This window comes from Lytechinus variegatus, chromosome 4, assembly GCF_018143015.1.
Source record: "Lytechinus variegatus isolate NC3 chromosome 4, Lvar_3.0, whole genome shotgun sequence".
Taxonomy (NCBI): domain Eukaryota; kingdom Metazoa; phylum Echinodermata; class Echinoidea; order Temnopleuroida; family Toxopneustidae; genus Lytechinus; species Lytechinus variegatus.
The window spans coordinates 60,582,934-60,602,118 of record NC_054743.1 but is presented as its reverse complement, the minus strand read 5'-3'; the positions used below and the strand labels follow the sequence as shown (position 1 = coordinate 60,602,118).

Here is a 19,185-nt window from a genome sequence, read left to right as displayed (position 1 = left end):
CTTTATTTAGAAAATACAACATAAGTGGTATGATTCCTTTACATGCTACATTGTTTGCATACAAGCGTACTATTATTTCACAAAATGATGTAGCACTTGAAAATTACAAAACTGTTATTTCTTGTCAGATATTGATACTCTTTGTCTATTAATTACAAAATATTTTTATCATCATTCATTTTTCTTTTATTATTTCATTACAGTTAATTGTGTTCACTTAATTTCAATTCATTCTTTATTTCTTCTATTCATATACACTGTTCTTTAATATAATATGCTCATTTTCTTTCCTCCTTTTATGGGGGTTATAGTTTTGAATTTTGCTTGTTTGAATACACTCATTATTTGAGTGAAACTCTAAGGGAAGTGTACCTCTTTAACACTACTCACCAACCGACAAGCTGTGACTAGTTTTCATCAACAGATTACGCTATTCAGAGACGTCCCTATCACTAATCTAATACTTACACATTGTATACATAGGCAATACCACCAGACATTCCAGCAGCAAAGTTCCTTCCAGTAGCCCCTAGAATGATGGCCCTACCTCCCGTCATATACTCACAGCCATGGTCTCCTACACCCTACAGAATAAACCATATTAGACAGAGAGAACAGCATCAATACAAGTCTTAAATTTCCACAAAATACTCATATGCAATTCTGTAAAAGCTGTACGTCTGACCCCCTACAATCGTATTAGGATTTCCTGACATTATTTATCAGTTTTCTAGTTCTTATACAAATTTGCAAATTGTTAAAATTTTTAATTTATGGCTCTGAATGGGGCTGAATGGGGGCATTGAGGTCTAGTGGTTATGACTCTTGTCTTTCAATCTGAGGGACATGGGCTTGAATCGAAGCCATGGCGTTGTTTTCCTTCAGCAAGAAATTTACCAACATTTTACTGCACTCAACCCAGGTGAGGTGAATGGGTACCTGGTAGGAATTTATTCCTTGAAACACAGTGCATGAAACAGCTGCTCTGCTAAAGCCATGAGGGTAATTGGGCTTTATTACAGTATAATGCTCAAGGACTTCTGTTAAAATAAGTGGCAAGCGCTATGTAAGCAGGTATAGTTATTATTATTGTTAAAGTCTTACCTCACATATGGCAAGAGCTCCTGAGTTCCTGACACAGAAGCGTTCAGCAGTCCATCCCCTGAAGAATGCCTTGCCACTTGTAGCACCATACAAGCACACATTGCCTACAATGATGTTTAGCTCTGACACAAAGCCTTCTGGGACATCACGGGGTGGATAGACAATCACAGTCCCACCAGAAAGCCCCTAAAAGGAAAAACCCCCCAAATATTTGTGTTTACTTAAGCCGTTTTTTAACTGGATATACATGTACGTGACCATTAACTAATTGAGTGCTTCCTGCACGCTACGTATCCTACTATAACATGCCACACTCGTGCTCGCACGCCTACTATTGACTGCTTTGTGCTTGCATTGTTTCCTACCCTCGCCTGCTTCGTGCATGACTGTGCACATTTGGAATTACAATCATTGTTACGCCGTTTTGCATTGTATTGCACATCGCATGCACACCCTAATTAACACTATTGTGTGCAGTGCAAACTCTGCTTTCTGACAGATCAACTTACGCGGTTTACATTCGACTTTTTCAAGTATTTCTACATTTTTTTACAAGATATGGCTCCACCTCTGAGAGGGAAGAGACCTAGGTTTTTTTGATCCATACAAAACACTCCACAAAATGGAACTACTTGATACAACTCATATTTTAGCGGTAAAGATAATAACCAATCCATATAATGAGGACACCATTATAAGGGGTATGAAATTTCCTACAACTTTACTACACAATATTTTGTGGATAAACTAATCGTTAGAGAGTTACAAGCAATTGTAATCATGACTATTGAAAGGAGTGAATACGACTCGCGATCCCAAAATCAATGTGGCACAGGGGGGTTTTGTGGCTGGCACAGGGGATTAGCATTGGATTAGCACTGTGGCATTGGGTTAGTAGTGTGCGTGGCATGTTAAGAGTTAAGTGGAAAACCTACAAGTCTTCTTCCTTCTCACAAAGAACCTAAAAGGTCTGGAACAACTTCCAACAGGATCCAGCTCATTGATGCCTTCAAGGCCTGTTTGAGTGGAGGATGCAGAATGTAATTAACAAAAACAACAAGTTGAATAAGATTTTTAAAAGTCAATTTAACATTATATCTAAAGTCTATAACATCTTGAGATGTAATTTGAACCGCAAGTCACTTGAATTTTGTAAAAAGTGAAGTTTCCTCAAATAACTGTAATACAAAGGTTGTGTTTCAAAAATGAGTTTAGTCAAACTCAACGTTCCAGTTAAGTGCCAAAGCGCACATGGAATTAAACACAAAATCTCATCGACGGTTGCACATAAGCACCAAGCGCAACTGGTACTTCAAGTGTAATTTGTGAAACCACCACTTACATGTAGTCTTGATCATGAGTGGTGAAAGGTAGGTTATTTACAGCCTTACCTTTCCTACATAGTCATTGCTGTCACCTTCTAGTTCCACATGGACACCCTTAGCCAGGAAAGCACAGAAGCTCTGACCAGCTGATCCTTTCAACTTGATCTCAATAGACTTGTTAGGAAGGCCACTCTCGCGATACTTCCTGAAAATTGAGAAGACAAAGATAAAGTTTTATTTTGTATATTGTGCAATGCAAAGAAATTGGAATTTGAAATTTGTGCAAGGTGAAATACATGTATAGAACAAATTTATTGAATGTGTCATGTTCATCATCATCATCTTCCTCCTCCTCTTCATGATCATGATGGTAGTGCAGATTTTGATGATGGTGGTGTTAATGATGAGGATGTTGGTATTGAGGATGACAATGACTTTGATGATAATGATATGGATGACAATGATGTCAGTGATGATGATCGATGACGATGATGTCAGGAATGATGATGAAAACGCTGATTGATGATTATGGTGGTGGACGTGCTATTGATAGCAATTATAATGATGATGATGATGGTAATGATGATGAGGAGGAGAACAGTGGTGGTGGTATTGGCAATGATGATGAAGAATAGAATGAGGATGATGATAATAATGATAATGGTGATGGTGATAATGATGGTGATGATGATTAAGATGAAGATAAGAATGAGGATGATGGTGATACTGCTGCTAATGATGATGGCGTAGGTGGTGGTATTGGTAGGACGATGACAATGATGATGGTGGCTACGATAATGATGATGAATCATATGATGGTGATAATGAAGATCATTACCTTGAGATGTGGAAACTTAGGGTCGTTCCAAAGGCCCTGCACTCATTGGTGATGTCCATGTTAATCTCAACGTGCTTGCTGGCTCCGTTAAGGACATCTCCTGCCCTTTCTATCAAAAGATTGTCCTATACAATAAAGAAAAAAAAATCATGCATTGCAAGTTTGGGAATTTTTGTAAATAACTTATGGTGATGGACCACTAGATACATGTATACACAACGCATCAAACTGGACTTGCTTTGTGTAGTTAGTCCCTCTGGATCTACACTGAACGGAGGAACATGGGCAGCACTGTGCCCTACCGGGTGGAGATGAGGATTAATGTTGCTTAAATATGCTCTATAATCCATGTAGTATCAGAGGAACCTATTGGAATTATTTGCCTATCTGGAAAATTTTGAGTATGATATAATATGCCATGACCAACAGACAATAACCTGTCAGGACCAATCAATTCTAATGAAAATTACTATATCTTCATCCTATTTCATATAGTCATAACTGAAATATATACATATTATGCATTTTGCATCACTTTACTCACCCCCTAAACATCAATAAATAGGCCAACCCTAAAATTTTTAATATTATTAAAATGTTTAAATACAAATGAAAACCAAATGAGTCGATGTTAATAATTTTAATCACCCCTTAACAATATGATATATGTAAATCTGACTTCCTTACAAATCTAAATATCCATTAATTTGAGAGAAACTTACGATGATTGCTTTATCTTCAAAGGTTCTAACTGAAAAAAAATATAATGGCATTCTGCATCACTTAACTCTCCCCCAAAACATAATTGGATACCATCAAGTATTCTAAATATTATTAAACTGCTTTAATACCAAAAAAAAAATGAGTCAATGTTTACAACTCTAATCACTCCATAATGATACAATTTGTAAATCTAATTTCTCACCAATCTCTTATCCAGGGCAAATTCTTGCTTGGTGGTACCTCCGATGGGGTTAGCATCAGGTCGAAGGTCAGAGGCCTTGGTCAAGACTTGGTCAAAGTTGAGCAGTTTGCTCTTCCCATTGGTCTTCTCCTGGACGGGTCGAAGCATGTCACATCGGCCAATCATCTCCTGCACAAAAAACAACAAAAAATGAAACAATTTACTTGATATAATCTGCTGTCTCAAAGAAGGCAGTTTAGATAATTACCTTTAAAAACAAAAAAAAATCTCTCTTGAGGAAATACGAGGTTATGAAAATATGGGCCAACATATCCTGTATAATGTGCAGATGAAATACCAGGGAAGAAGAGGAAAAAGAGGGAAAGCACTACACAAGTTTACAGCTAGATCTTATATGAGACATGCACTTGTGTAAACTAAATTAGATTTTGATGGTATATAGTTCGGGGAAGGGGGGGGGTGTTTGACATCCGCAACTGTCAGTGTTGAATAAATACAGGATTGCTGTTTGCTTGAGAAACACTGGCCTCAGACAGATATTAGCAACTGTCAGAGAATAACCATTTGTCGGTACAAACAACTTTTGTGAAATGATCCCCACATTCATGCACAGTTCTGATCATTCTCTATCAATTTAAATCATTGTAAATAATAGAATTCAAACTCTGCAAGTTTTTGGGCTCGAAAAAAGTACAAGTTTCATAAAGCACTTAAGACTATTTTCCTTAGTACATGTACATTCCAGATGGGCCTCTGCCAACCCAGAAAGAATGGCAAATTGCCATCTCCTAATGAACATACATTTGGTAGGAAAATTGATAGCCCATTTTGATATTTCCATTTAAAGGCTGATGGCAAATTAATTGTCAAGTCAAAGATAACACAGAGAAATACATTACAAAGGGACCTAACTGAAGGATAAGTGTCAAATGTGAACAAACCTGGAAGGTTCTGAATCCCATCTTTGCCATGTGTGAACGGATCTCCTCAGCAAGCATGAAGAAATAGTTTACTACATGCTCTGGGTGACCATCAAACTTCTTCCTCAACTCAGGATCCTACAAAACACATACAGAATAAGGATTAAGAAAAAAGAATGATTAAAGAAAAGTACTAGTAATCACATGATCTGACCAATTTACTTCCACAAAAGCATTCATTACACAATGAATTCAGGACACAGGGTGAATAAAATGATATAAACCATTGTTTGGTAAGTTCTCATCAATATTTTCTTTAACATCATTAACATCATCACCACTGTCTTGTAATTCTTGTCATTATATTTGCCATTATCATCATCACCATCACCACTAACATCGTCATCATTATTACCATAATCGTAATCATCACCATCACCATGACAACTACAACCATTATCAGTTATCACGATCACCATCACAATCAGCAAAATCCAACACTAACACTATCTTTCATCCTTATTAACACCGCCGCCGCCACCACCACCATCACCACTATCATCTCCATCATCATCATCATCATCATCATCATCATCCTCCTCCTCCTCCTCATCATCATCATCATCATCATCATCATTATCATCATCATCTCCATCATCATCCTCATCATCATCATCATCATCATCATCATCATCATCATCATCATCATCATCCTCATCATCATCATAATCATCATCATCATCATCATCATCTTCATCATCATCATCATCATCATCATCATAATCATCATCATCGTCATCATCACCACCATCAACACCACTGACTACTACCACCATCATCTTACCTGAGTAGCCACACCCACAGGACAGGTGTTAAGATGGCATTTCCTCATCATGGTGCATCCCATGACAATAAGAGGTGTGGTGGAGAAAGCAAATTCATCTGCCCCAAGGAGAGCTGCTATCACCACATCATTACCTGGATATTAGGAAGTAAGAATTCTTAGTGAGTTTTGATACAATTTAATAGTTTTCTGATGAAAAAAAGATATGTATAAGTAGCAGGTGTTGCAATGCACTAACCAGGATTAGCTTTGGAAGAAGTCATACAATGTCAATATACTCATTTCAAACTCCTTTCTGTCACAAATGCTGTAAGTAGTGCTTATTGTTAAAATTCATTTACAGAGACCCCTGGGGTTTTGCAAATCTAGACAGCTTACCAAATTCCTTGCAATTTTTACTGATTACGAATCAGGAAATTTAGCTATGAATTTGTGATTTAATCCACATAATTTCTTTCCAAACAGATTGTGTTTATAATGTTATCGCAAATGTACTTATCACCTGTCATACTTTGTAAATGCTAGGGTGCTTCTTGTTTATAGGGCCTCTAAATATTCAGTTATTATCATAATGATCTTTTGTTAATCAGTAGCAATTTGATTTGCCAACATGAAGAACATATGAAGGTAACAATATGCTGTCTGAATATATGAATATTAAAAAAAAATTATCTTTGGGAAACAGAATAATCTTCAAGATTTATTACACCTGTCCTGTGGGTGTGATAAGCGCCTTGCTCAAGTGACTATCATGTAGAACTCTTTATAATGTATTGATTATTTTTCATTTGATTTATCTCGCTTAGGAGTTTTTACTCCTTGATTATTTTCTTCTGGGAACCTATACGTCTACAAGCTTTGCTTTTTAATAGGTTCCTCATATTTCACGTAATTGTAATTCCTTGTTAAATACTACAACAATGTATTTTTTGTCATCATGTTTTCATAATTGTGTTCAAGATGTATGTTTTTGTGGAATGTGAAACAATAAATCAAATTTACATGTACATAGGTTGGTGATTGACACAGTTTTAGCTCAGATATTCAAATTTTGACCATTCATTTTCATTGAAATTCATCTATATTTTTAGACTCAAATATAAAGTCGGTTTTTAAAATATAACATGTTACATGTAAATGCTTAATCATATATACAGGGTTGTTGTTTTTCCCCTTATACAACCACTCACCTGTCCTCAGCTGGCCATCGGTCTGCAAGACGACCCTTGACCTCAGGTTGTTTAGAACCAATGTCTGATGAGTCTCTGCTATTCCGAGTTCCCATGGTAACCCAGCATGTTTGATTCCTGTCCATGTGCTAGCTCCCGTTCCTCCGTCGTGACCAGAGATGGTGATGTGTTCAGCCTTACCCTATAAACAATGTAATATTTGAGAAAGCTTTAGCGTGTAGTACATAGAGTGTTGTCATCAGTCAATACAAAGATTAATCTTGCTAAGATGTCCTACATGTGTATTAGATGGGGACTCACCACCCTTTTATAAGGTACAATAGATGGTAATGCCCGCATTTGTTAATCAGGTTGCAAATTTTTGCTCAAACTCTGTTTACTAAGGCACGTCATCAAAAATCCCTTATGCGTCGCTACTCGTCGCGACGGAATATCAAGATCCGGGTCTGATTCCAGACGGGGAGCGACGAGAGCCGACGCAACCCGACGACCCCCCTTTTCCCATTCATTTTGGGTGATATCCCTTCCCGTTACATCCTTTTATCTTGCCGACTCGCTAATTGGAGCGTCTCGCTTCGTCGCAAATAACAATGACGGATCGATAAGACTGCTAACAACATCCGGGTTGCGTGAAGCGAACGTGATTGCATATATCTATTTTTTGCACAGGCATGCCTTTTTTTTGCATTAATTGCGATTTTTATATGAAATAAACGATTTCATCATATAAATGCGACATAGATTATATACCGCCGTCGGCGCTCTTTACTCCCCGACATCGCTTATCACCCACGGAGCGTATTCTGTAGTTACATTATTTTTATCTTGGTCATCATATTTCTTACCTCGACATCCTTTCCGTGGTCATAGATTAAATTCCGATGTCGAAGTACTTCCCGCCGTCGGCGCTATTTATTTCCCGTCATCGCTAACCACCCACGGAGCGCATTCTGTAGTCATATTATTTTTATCTTGGTCATCACATTTCTTACCTCGACATCCTTTCCGTGGTCATAGATTACTTTCCGATGTCGAAGTACTTCCCGCCGTCGGCGCTATTTATTTCCCGTCATCGCTAACCTCCCACGGAGCTCATTCTGTAGTCATTTATATTATTTTTATCTTGGTCATCACATTTCTTACCTCGACATCCTTTCCGTGGTCATAGATTATATTCCGATGTCTGCGTACTTACCGTCGTCGACGCTATTTACTCCCCGACGTCGCTAACCACCCACGGAGCGCATTCTGTACTCATTTATATTATTTTTATCTTGGGCATCATATTATTACCTCGACATCCTTTCCGTGGTCATAGATTATATTCCGATGTCTGCGTACTTACCGTCGTCGACGCTATTTACTCCCCGACGTCGCTAACCACCCACGGAGCGCATTCTGTACTCATTTATATTATTTTTATCTTGGTCATCACATTTCTTACCTCGACATCCTTTCCGTGGTCATAGATTATATTCCGATGTCTGCGTACTTACCGTCGTCGACGCTATTTACTCCCCGACGTCGCTAACCACCCACGGAGCGCATTCTGTACTCATTTATATTATTTTTATCTTGGGCATCACATTTCTTACCTCGACATCCTTTCCGTGGTCATAGATTATATTCCGATGTCTGCGTACTTACCGTCGTCGACGCTATTTACTCCCCGACGTCGCTAACCACCCACGGAGCTCATTCTGTAGTCACTTAAATTATTTTTATCTTGGTCATCATATTTCTTACCTCGACATCCTTTCCGTGGTCATAGATTAAATTCCGATGTCGAAGTACTTCCCGCCGTCGGCGCTATTTACTTCCCGTCATCGCTAACCACCCACGGAGCTCATTCTGTAGTCATTTATATTATTTTTATCTTGGTCATCATATTTCTTACCTCGACATCCTTTCCGTGGTCATAGATTAAATTCCGATGTCGAAGTACTTCCCGCCGTCGGCGCTATTTATTTCCCGTCATCGCTAACCTCCCACGGAGCGCATTCTGTAGTCATTTATATTATTTTTATCTTGGTCATCATATTTCTTACCTCGACATCCTTTCCATGTATGCTAGTCATAGATTAAATTCCGATGTCGAAGTACTTCCCGCCGTTGGCGCTATTTATTTCCCGTCATCGCTAACCACCCACGGAGCGCATTCTGTAGTCATTTATATTATTTTTATCTTGGTCATCACATTTCTTACCTCGACATCCTTTCCGTGGTCATAGATTATATTCCGATGTCTGCGTACTTACCGTCGTCGACGCTATTTACTCCCCGACGTCGCTAACCACCCACGGAGCGCATTCTGTACTCATTTATATTATTTTTATCTTGGGCATCATATTATTACCTCGACATCCTTTCCGTGGTCATAGATTATATTCTGATGTCTGCGTACTTACCGTCGTCGACGCTATTTACTCCCCGACGTCGCTAACCACCCACGGAGCGCATTCTGTAGTCATTTAAATTATTTTTATCTTGGTCATCATATTTCTTACCTCGACATCCTTTCCGTGGTCATAGATTAAATTCCGATGTCGAAGTACTTCCCGCCGTCGGCGCTATTTACTTCCCGTCATCGCTAACCACCCACGGAGCTCATTCTGTAGTCATTTATATTATTTTTATCTTGGTCATCATATTTCTTACCTCGACATCCTTTCCGTGGTCATAGATTATATTCCGATGTCTGCGTACTTACCGTCGTCGACGCTATTTACTCCCCGACGTCGCTAACCACCCACGGAGCGCATTCTGTAGTCATTTAAATTATTTTTATCTTGGTCATCATATTTCTTACCTCGACATCCTTTCCGTGGTCATAGATTAAATTCCGATGTCGAAGTACTTCCCGCCGTCGGCGCTATTTATTTCCCGTCATCGCTAACCTCCCACGGAGCGCATTCTGTAGTCATTTATATTATTTTTATCTTGGTCATCATATTTCTTACCTCGACATCCTTTCCATGGTCATAGATTAAATTCCGATGTCGAAGTACTTCCCGCCGTCGGCGCTATTTATTTCCCGTCATCGCTAACCACCCACGGAGCGCATTCTGTAGTCATTTATATTATTTTTATCTTGGTCATCACATTTCTTACCTCGACATCCTTTCCGTGGTCATAGATTACTTTCCGATGTCGAAGTACTTCCCGCCGTCGGCGCTATTTACTTCCCGTCATCGCTAACCTCCCACGGAGCTCATTCTGTAGTCATTTATATTATTTTTATCTTGGTCATCATATTTCTTACCTCGACATCCTTTCCGTGGTCATAGATTAAATTCCGATGTCGAAGTACTTCCCGCCGTCGGCGCTATTTATTTCCCGTCATCGCTAACCTCCCACGGAGCGCATTCTGTACTCATTTATATTATTTTTATCTTGGGCATCATATTTCTTAACTCTACATCCTTTCCGTGGTCATAGATTAAATTCCGATGTCGAAGTACTTCCCGCCGTCGGCGCTATTTATTTCCCGTCATCGCTAACCACCCACGGAGCGCATTCTGTAGTCATTTATATTATTTTTATCTTGGTCATCACATTTCTTACCTCGACATCCTTTCCGTGGTCATAGATTACTTTCCGATGTCGAAGTACTTCCCGCCGTCGGCGCTATTTACTTCCCGTCATCGCTAACCTCCCACGGAGCTCATTCTGTAGTCATTTATATTATTTTTATCTTGGTCATCATATTTCTTACCTCGACATCCTTTCCGTGGTCATAGATTATATTCCGATGTCTGCGTACTTACCGTCGTCGACGCTATTTACTCCCCGACATTGCTTACCTATATATATCTGAATTTGAATAAAAAGTATATGTATTATCTAAAATGGTATAAAAATATATCAGATAATTATAATGTTTGTTATAACTATCGGAATCTACCCTGAATTCGATTTTCTTACACATTTTACTTTGTTTTCTAAGTGACAGTACAATGAAAATATGTATAACATTGTATACAATAATTCAGGTGCATGTCTAAGGACTGAATTTATTTGAATTAAAAATGAACCTTTCCCCGTTCAGCCTACTCCATTGTTATTTTTTTCTTTCAAGATTATTTTCATTTTGTACTCCTTCGATAATTAAAGTGGATACTAAATAAGAATACTTTCCATAATATAAAGGAGAAGTTGTCTTTATTGTTATACCCCATATAATTTATCCTCTTTGAATGAGGCCCTTGGAGAAGAATTAAGCACGCTGAAAATAGGGTTCGATTATAAAACAATTATGTTGGGGAATTCGTTATATGGTTAAACTTCCCTTTTCTTACTTATCAATTTGGAAAAGTATGTTAAAGTTTCTATTTATCAACGACTCGAAATCAGCTAAATGCGCGTCTACCAGTGTATGAGTATTTCCGTTACAATAAAATGGGAGTTATATTGAGTAAAACACGCATTAATATTAAATACGGAGAAACGGATAAATATTAGTATACATTGAATATTAAAAATGCTTTGGGCCTAAAAATATGGGTCACTTGACCCTGCAAAGAGCAAATCTCAAGCTATTGTTCATCCCCTGCGTTTATCAATTCCCTGGCATTGTCAATCTTTTCATCTAAACGCACGAAGACGACATTCTTTGATAATCTGTAATCCCCACCCCAACTCGCTTACTCCCGTGAATAAAAACCGATATTAGCTCCGCAAAGGCATGTTTTAATGAACATTATGCACGATCCCTCGGTATTGCCATTCCATTCATCACGTAAAGACGACAGATATTCTTTGATAGTCCGTTATCCCCACCCAGTGGCGGACCGTGATCCGGAGGAGACAAAGCACGGGGGGCACAGCATTGTTCACAGACAATGAAGTGCCCCCCCCCCAATGCTTTGTCTCCTCCGGGTCACGGTCCGCTACTGTCCCCCACCGCAACTTGATTGATACTCTCGTGAATAGAAGCCGGAAAGCTCCGTAAAGGCATGGCTTTATTACGAACATGTTCAAAATCTATATAGAACTAACATGTATTTTATTACCAAACCACCCACCCTCTCCTTAATTATATCGTCCACTGATAGACTCGAGTATGAATATTAATGACGATGTGCATATAACTCTTTTCACAGGATATTTCTAAACTTTAAAATTCAATAACTTCGTTATTTTCATTATTTGTTATCCAATTTTGATGAAATTTTCAGCATTTTACTTTGTGAATTTTACTCTATTTAAATTGATATATTCTCAGCCCGGTAAAGACTTGAGAACATGCTTATGTAGTACAAAACCAGAATGGGTTCAATTCTCATTCTAATTGGTCTGCGTAATTAAATTGCGATTGATTTCAGCTGCTGAATAGTCTATTATAATTTCCATTGTTAATAAAACATTGAAATACAAGGATGAAATAAAATAAATATACATAAAAAAAATTATAAAATCATATAATTGCATAATAAAAAAAATACCCTTTTTCTTTGCCAAAGCTATAAATTATATTCCAAAACTGACATAAACATCTTACGTGAAATTGGGTGTTAATATATATTATGCAAGTAATGTTTCCTTTATAATGATTCAACAAAATTATATATATATTGTCAATGGCTGGTAGGGGTAATGTGTGATGCTTGTGCGTGCCAAATTTCGGCGCGATCGACGGCGGTTGAGAACACCCGCCACCCTAAATACATCTCAACACACTTAAAATGAATGGCAACATACTGTCCACTGTGTTATGTAATGCATGTTGGTAATCATGGTAATATATATATTCTGGGCAATTATTAATGAGCAAATTTATTTCTCAATTGTTGGTTTCAACATTGGTTTAAAAATATAATTTCATAACATTTTACCTAACTTTCCAACAAAGTCGGAAAGCTATACTAAATGGAAGACTCAATTATCATCCCAAATAATGCCCGATTTATTAGACATTTATTGAAAATCGTTCCAGTTGCTATAGCGATATGAAAGTACTTTCGTATACCTGGCAGAATGAATTCTCTACTATCCCGTATAAGATATGATTTACGTAACTTTCCAATAGAGTCGGAACGCTTACACTATACTACAATGGAATAGACGCAATCATTCTAAATTAATGTCCGGTCGTTCGGACATTAATTGAAAATCGTTCAAGTTGCTATACCTGGCAAAGTGAATTCCCTACTATCCTGTATAAAATATGATTTAGGTAGCTTTCCAACAATGTCGGAACACTACTACAATGGAATAGACTCAATCATCATCCCAAATTAATGTCCGATCGTTCGGACATTCATTAAAAATCGTTCAGGTTGCTTTGCCTGGCAGAATGAATTCTCTACTATCCTGTATAAAATACGATTTACGTAACTTTTAAAAAAAGTCTGGAAACTTTTTAACTAAAATGCAGTATATGCAATCACCATCCCAAATTAATGCCTGATCACTTTGACATTACCGTTATTAAAGTTCGTTCGAGTTGCTTGTGATGTCAAATTAATTTCATATACCTGGCAGAACACACGCTTACTATCTCGGAAGAAGTATTATTTGTAAGCCTGAGTTTGCAAAAACGGTGGATGGAAAAAAAAAATACTTCGGCCGATTCGTTTGGTTCACAACAATCAATCATCAAAATATCAGTAATGTCCAACTTGACTACTACTCAATACTTGATTTGTTTCCCCCAAAAAATGAAACCGATTGTGTAATTATGCCTGCCTATAGCTATTCATCACTACTTTGAAGTTTATTTCGATCATATTTAGAGTCTTACTCGTCTTCTCGTGCCGAGATAATTCATGCAGATGAATTCATGAATATTAATGGTCATCGCCATCGATCGTGCATGCGCAGTACTGTTCTTTAATCAAACCAGAAAATGGCGGGAAATTGACGCGATCAACGTGAAATAAATCTTGCTCTCAAGAACAATATTAATATCATGACCATAGAACATTATTTAATCGTAATATTTAACAATAATTTGACGGAAACCTTTTTTTTTATTCTAAATTTCTTTTATTTTTCCTTCATTTAATTCCCCTTCATTTTTTCTTTCCTCTCAATTCATTTCTTTTCTTTCTCTCCTTCATTCTTTCGTTCACCTTCCCTTCCAATTCTTTATATTTTTTCACAAGTCTAACACTGTGTAGCCTTCTTTGCGTATCTTTGTTTGTCGATTGTCCCGTATTTCATTTTGAGAAATCTGGTCACCCTGGTGAAACGTTTGTATTTCGTTTCAATTTTCAATGGAGGACATCATAATATGACGATCGACTTGAGTGCACCTGAAAAAATGATTATCACGTCATGATTGATTCTCGAACATTGTCTCCATGCAGAAACTCTTTTCAAAATCGTAATATCACCAAATAATAACATTTTACATGACAAAACAGAGAAAATTGCTTTTGATATTTTTCCCCCATCAATTTGAAGCTAGTTTGTGCCCAACTTTGGGCTCTGATTTCTTGAATGGAAATATGCCATACGTCATCGAACACGCATGCGCATTTTGCTTCTTTTCTCGGAGCTCGGAATTAAGAAGAGACGTCCAGAGATGGAATGAAAATAATTCTGCCATATGAACATAACAAACTCTGCTGACGTCGTCAATAAAAAAAAAAAACATGCCAGTATTAATTCTTCCATATGAACATAACATACTTTGCTGCATGACATCGTCAATATTCTTAGTATGACCATAAAATCTTATTAAATCGTAATTATAACTGATATGAATTTAGGGCTCGATCCGAGACATTTATATTTATTTCGATCGCATGCTCTTGTTTAAAAAAAAATGGATTGTCATTATCAGGATTAATTCTCGAACATCGTCATAACTCATATTCCACAATCTTTCCTCACAATCTTTATATCAACATTGAATAGCAATCCAAATGACCATCCACAGAAGATTACATATTTATTCCCATCAATTTATTTGGAGCACATTTTGGATCCAACTACACAATCTCAGGCAAGTTACAGCGCTCTCCGCTGTTTGCACTTGTTTGCTGGCGCTGACAAGCACGCCTGTTGTTTCGTGAGAGTGAGTAAAATCTTTCGGATCGACTCTGCGTGATTCATGTCTTAAATATTGTTTCATTTTAAACTTATATGTTGTCATCTGCAAATATAATTGTTGGAGATATTTTGAGAAGAATTCGGGAAGAATTCTACATTGGTCCCCGGCCTTTTTTGTGTTTTGTTATCATGGAAAATACAAAAGAACTTTGCTCTGTCATCTGCTTGTGCAACGCTCACCCGGCCAGCGCATACCGTCAGTGCATATGCATGCAGCTCATGCGTGCATAGCCGCATCGACGCGACGACGCCGGAGCAAAAAAAATTGACCCAATTTTCTCCGCCTTCAAAATTCGATGCATCGATGTTCGATCGAATTAAAGCTGTCGAACACCGTTTTTCAAAATAATCGTTAACTTTCCAACAAAGTCGGAAAGGGAAAAGCACTTGTTGATATAAAAACAAATTGAGAAGGAAGGAAATACATAAATCAAGAAAAGATTCGTGCAGAAGCGATCAGAATGGAAGTATATATTGCGCACGCACGACAAGCCGTCTTCCCGATCAGAAAAATAGTTGAAGCGGGATTGAGGTTCACATCCGGGTTGCGATGTATTGGATTAGTGGCGTTAATTGGGCCGTCGCAGGGCGTCCCGAAACCAATCAATAAACTGCCTCGGCTGAATAAAAAGCAGACGGACTTCGACGGGAAGCGACGAGGGGCGACGGGGCATTGAATTTACATCCTGTTTTTGCGTCGCGACGGGTAGCGACGCATAGGGGATTTTTGATGACGTGCCTAAAGTTTTTATCCCTAAGAACTTAAAGTTTAACTTAAAACTGTCAGAACTTCATTATCTTGATGAAATAATGAGTCCAATTGCTTTTCTCTGGTAATCATCAAAGGTGCGAGGCTAGTTCCCCAAAGCAAGGTTACCTACCTTGGCAGGGACTCGGCGACACCCCTACGTCTATGTCAAAATTTTACTACCAAGGCATGATGCATCTGTTTGTCTTAAGGTTATCTTCAAACATTGGGCCACATATTAAATTACAAGATCAACTCATTACCTTTATGGTTTCGAGTTAAAAAGAAGTGGGAGATCAGTTCCGCAAAGCAAGACTTACCTTGGCTACCCCAGCAGCTACGACCCCTACGCCAACCTCCGACACCAACTTGACACTGATCCTAGCCTCTGGGTTGGAGCACTTGAGGTTGTAGATGAGCTCAGCAAGGTCCTCAATGGAGTAGATGTCGTGGTGAGGGGGAGGGGACACCAGCCCCACCCCAGGGATGGAGTAACGGGTGGAGGCAATGTCCTCAGTGACCTGAGATGGAGAAGAATGAATATGTAAGGTACGGTAGTCACTTGTATATCCACAAGTAAAGGGATGAACTTCAAATGACACCCTCCCCCAAAAAAAGTTGGAGAGAGAAAGCGATATGAAAGGGTCACCTGCTCACTCCTTCCCCACTTCCCCAGGGTCCCTGACACAGATTTCAAGGTACACTAGTGAAGTTAGCAAAATGCATGAAGATCGCTACTGAGCCAGTTGCTCTGTGTCAAATTCCCACACCAAGAAAATCAGTGTTTGCTTTTAACAAAGTCAATGGAATATCAAAGGTGGGCATTCAACATTTTTGTACATCCAACTCTCATTTCTCATTCTTCTCCATTCTTTCACTCACTGTTCAAGCCTTGATAATTAAGACTATTAAAGTTTATTATATCAACTAAAAACAAGTGGAATGCCTCTGGCCGTCTCACCTGCATCACGCGGTTCAAAATAGTAGCAGTGCTGACTTTGAATACTACTCTAACTCGCACAAGATGTTCAGTGATACATGGTTACTCTTATGTCCACTTTTTATGAACTAGACCAATAAACTTACAGAGATATGATGGTTATTCAACAAAAAAACCCAACATGGCCAAAGTTCATTGACCTTACATGACCTTTGACCTTGATCATGTGACCTGAAACTCGCACAGGATGTTCAGTGATACTTGATTACTCTTATGTACAAGTTTCATGAATCAGATCCATAAACTTTCAAAGTTTTGATGGTAATTCTACAGATACACCCAATTCGGCCAAAGTTCATTGACCTTTGACCTTAGTCATGTGACCTGAAACGCGCACAGGATGTTCAGTGATATTTGATTACTCATATGTCCAAGTTTAATGAACTAGACTAATAAACTTTCAAAGTTATGATGGTAATTCAACAGATACCCCCGATTCGGCCAAAGTTCATTGACCCTAAATGACCTTTGACCTTAATCATGAGACCTGAAACTTGCACAAAATGTTCAGTGATGCTTGATTACTATTATGTCCATGTTTCATGAATCAGATCCATAAACTTTCAAAGTTATGATGGGAATTCAACAGATATCCCCAATTCGGCCAAAGTTCATTGACCCTAAATGACCTTTGACCTTGGTCATGTGACGTGAAACTCATGCAGGATGTTCAGTGATACTTGATTAACCTTATGTCCAAGTTTCATGAACTAGGTCCATATATTTTCTAAGTTATGATGACATTTCAAAAACTTAACCTCAGGTTAAGATTTCAATGTTGATTCCTCCAACATGGTCTAAGTTCATTGACCCTAAATGACCTTTGACCTTGGTCATGTGACATGAAACTTTAATAGGATGTTCAGTAATACTTCATTAACCTTATGGCCAAGTTTCATGAACTAGGTCCATATACTTTTAAGTTATGATGTCATTTCAAAAACTTAACCTCAGGTTAAGATTTGATGTTGACGCCGCCGCCGCCGCCGCCGTCGGAAAAGCGGCGCCTATAGTCTCACTCTGCTTCGCAGGTGAGACAAAAACGAAAAAACAAAATGGAGACAAGTCACTTCCAAGGTCCCACATACAGAAGAGTTGGATGCCCACAAATCAAGGAACTGCCCAGGAATATTGTATTTTAATCTTTATTCTTCAGTTCTCTTTAACTGAACCTTCCAGCCTTACCTTATATCCTGGAAGTTCCCCACCTTCTCCAGGCTTGGCTCCTTGGGCCATCTTAATCTGTAAGTCATCAGAATGGGCCAGGTAGGAGCTGGTTACACCAAACCTTCCAGAGGCTACCTGCTTGATGGCCGACCGGGTGTTGTCCAAGGGGTCATCGGTGTGCAGGTAACGGTCTTCCGTCTCTCCACCTTCTCCTGTGTTACTCTTAGCACCAATTCTGAAAGGGGGGGGGCAAGAAGGGATATCTTCCTGAACATGAAACCTACTTAATCAATTGCAAAAATCAGTGACAAATTTACCAAGTAAAATCCTTTGGTTTGTTGGTCAAGTTAATGAAGCAAAGAAGAGCATTTACCTGCTAATTTCCTTAGTGTGCTGTGTGCATCTAGGAAAGACTACCCAAGTTCATAGCACCAGTGTTGAATCTCTTGCTAGAATTAGTTACTAGAACCTTTAGCCTTTGGTCAAAAGGTCAAGCACTTGAAGCAAAGAAGAGCTAATCTCATGGCTGTTCATGGCCTTAGCCAGTGTGCTGTGTGCCTCTCTAGGAAACACTACCAAAGCTCATGGCACGAGTGTTGTGCCTCTCGGCAATAGAAACAGATTTTAGAACCTTGAGCCTTTGGTCTGAAGGTCAATCAAGTAAACCAAAGAAGACCCACCAACCTGTTCATGGCTTTCGCCAGAGTGCTATGTGCCTCTATGGAAAGACTACCAAATCTCATGGCACGAGTGTTGTGCCTCTTGGCAATAGAAACAGATTTTAGAACCTTGAGCCTTTGTTCTGAAGGTCAATCAAGTAAATCAAAGAAGACCCACTAACCTGTTCATTGCCTTAGCCAGTGTGCTATGTGCCTCTATGGAAAGACTACCAAAGCTCATGGCCCCTGTGTTGAACCTCTTGACGATAGAAGCAGCTTCTTCCACCAATGATAGGTCCAGAGGCTCATCGCTCGGTACCATCTCCAACTGACCTCTCAGGGTACACATACGAACCTAGGGCAAAAAGAAAGGTAAATTATTGATTGGCCTACAACCACTTGGTCTA

The 19,185-nt window shown here is 38.7% G+C and overlaps 1 protein-coding gene across 1 annotated transcript in view; it reads right to left on the bottom strand.

The window, feature by feature from the left end:
- The window catches only part of LOC121414433 (putative glutamate synthase [NADPH]), a 31,617-nt gene extending 12,774 nt beyond the window's left edge, over window positions 1-18,843 (bottom strand). Inside the window, exons 1-11 of the mRNA XM_041607610.1 lie at window positions 18,804-18,843; window positions 18,138-18,354; window positions 16,273-16,473; window positions 7,147-7,327; window positions 5,957-6,090; window positions 5,134-5,250; window positions 4,193-4,360; window positions 3,268-3,392; window positions 2,496-2,634; window positions 1,105-1,290; window positions 469-584 (exon numbers count right to left, since the gene is read on the bottom strand). Of these exons, the coding sequence (XP_041463544.1) occupies window positions 469-584; window positions 1,105-1,290; window positions 2,496-2,634; window positions 3,268-3,392; window positions 4,193-4,360; window positions 5,134-5,250; window positions 5,957-6,090; window positions 7,147-7,327; window positions 16,273-16,473; window positions 18,138-18,354; window positions 18,804-18,811 (1,592 nt within the window). The 5' untranslated portion in view covers window positions 18,812-18,843. The remainder of the gene's footprint in view (window positions 1-468; window positions 585-1,104; window positions 1,291-2,495; window positions 2,635-3,267; window positions 3,393-4,192; window positions 4,361-5,133; window positions 5,251-5,956; window positions 6,091-7,146; window positions 7,328-16,272; window positions 16,474-18,137; window positions 18,355-18,803) is intronic.
- Window positions 18,844-19,185: the final 342 nt, after the last annotated feature.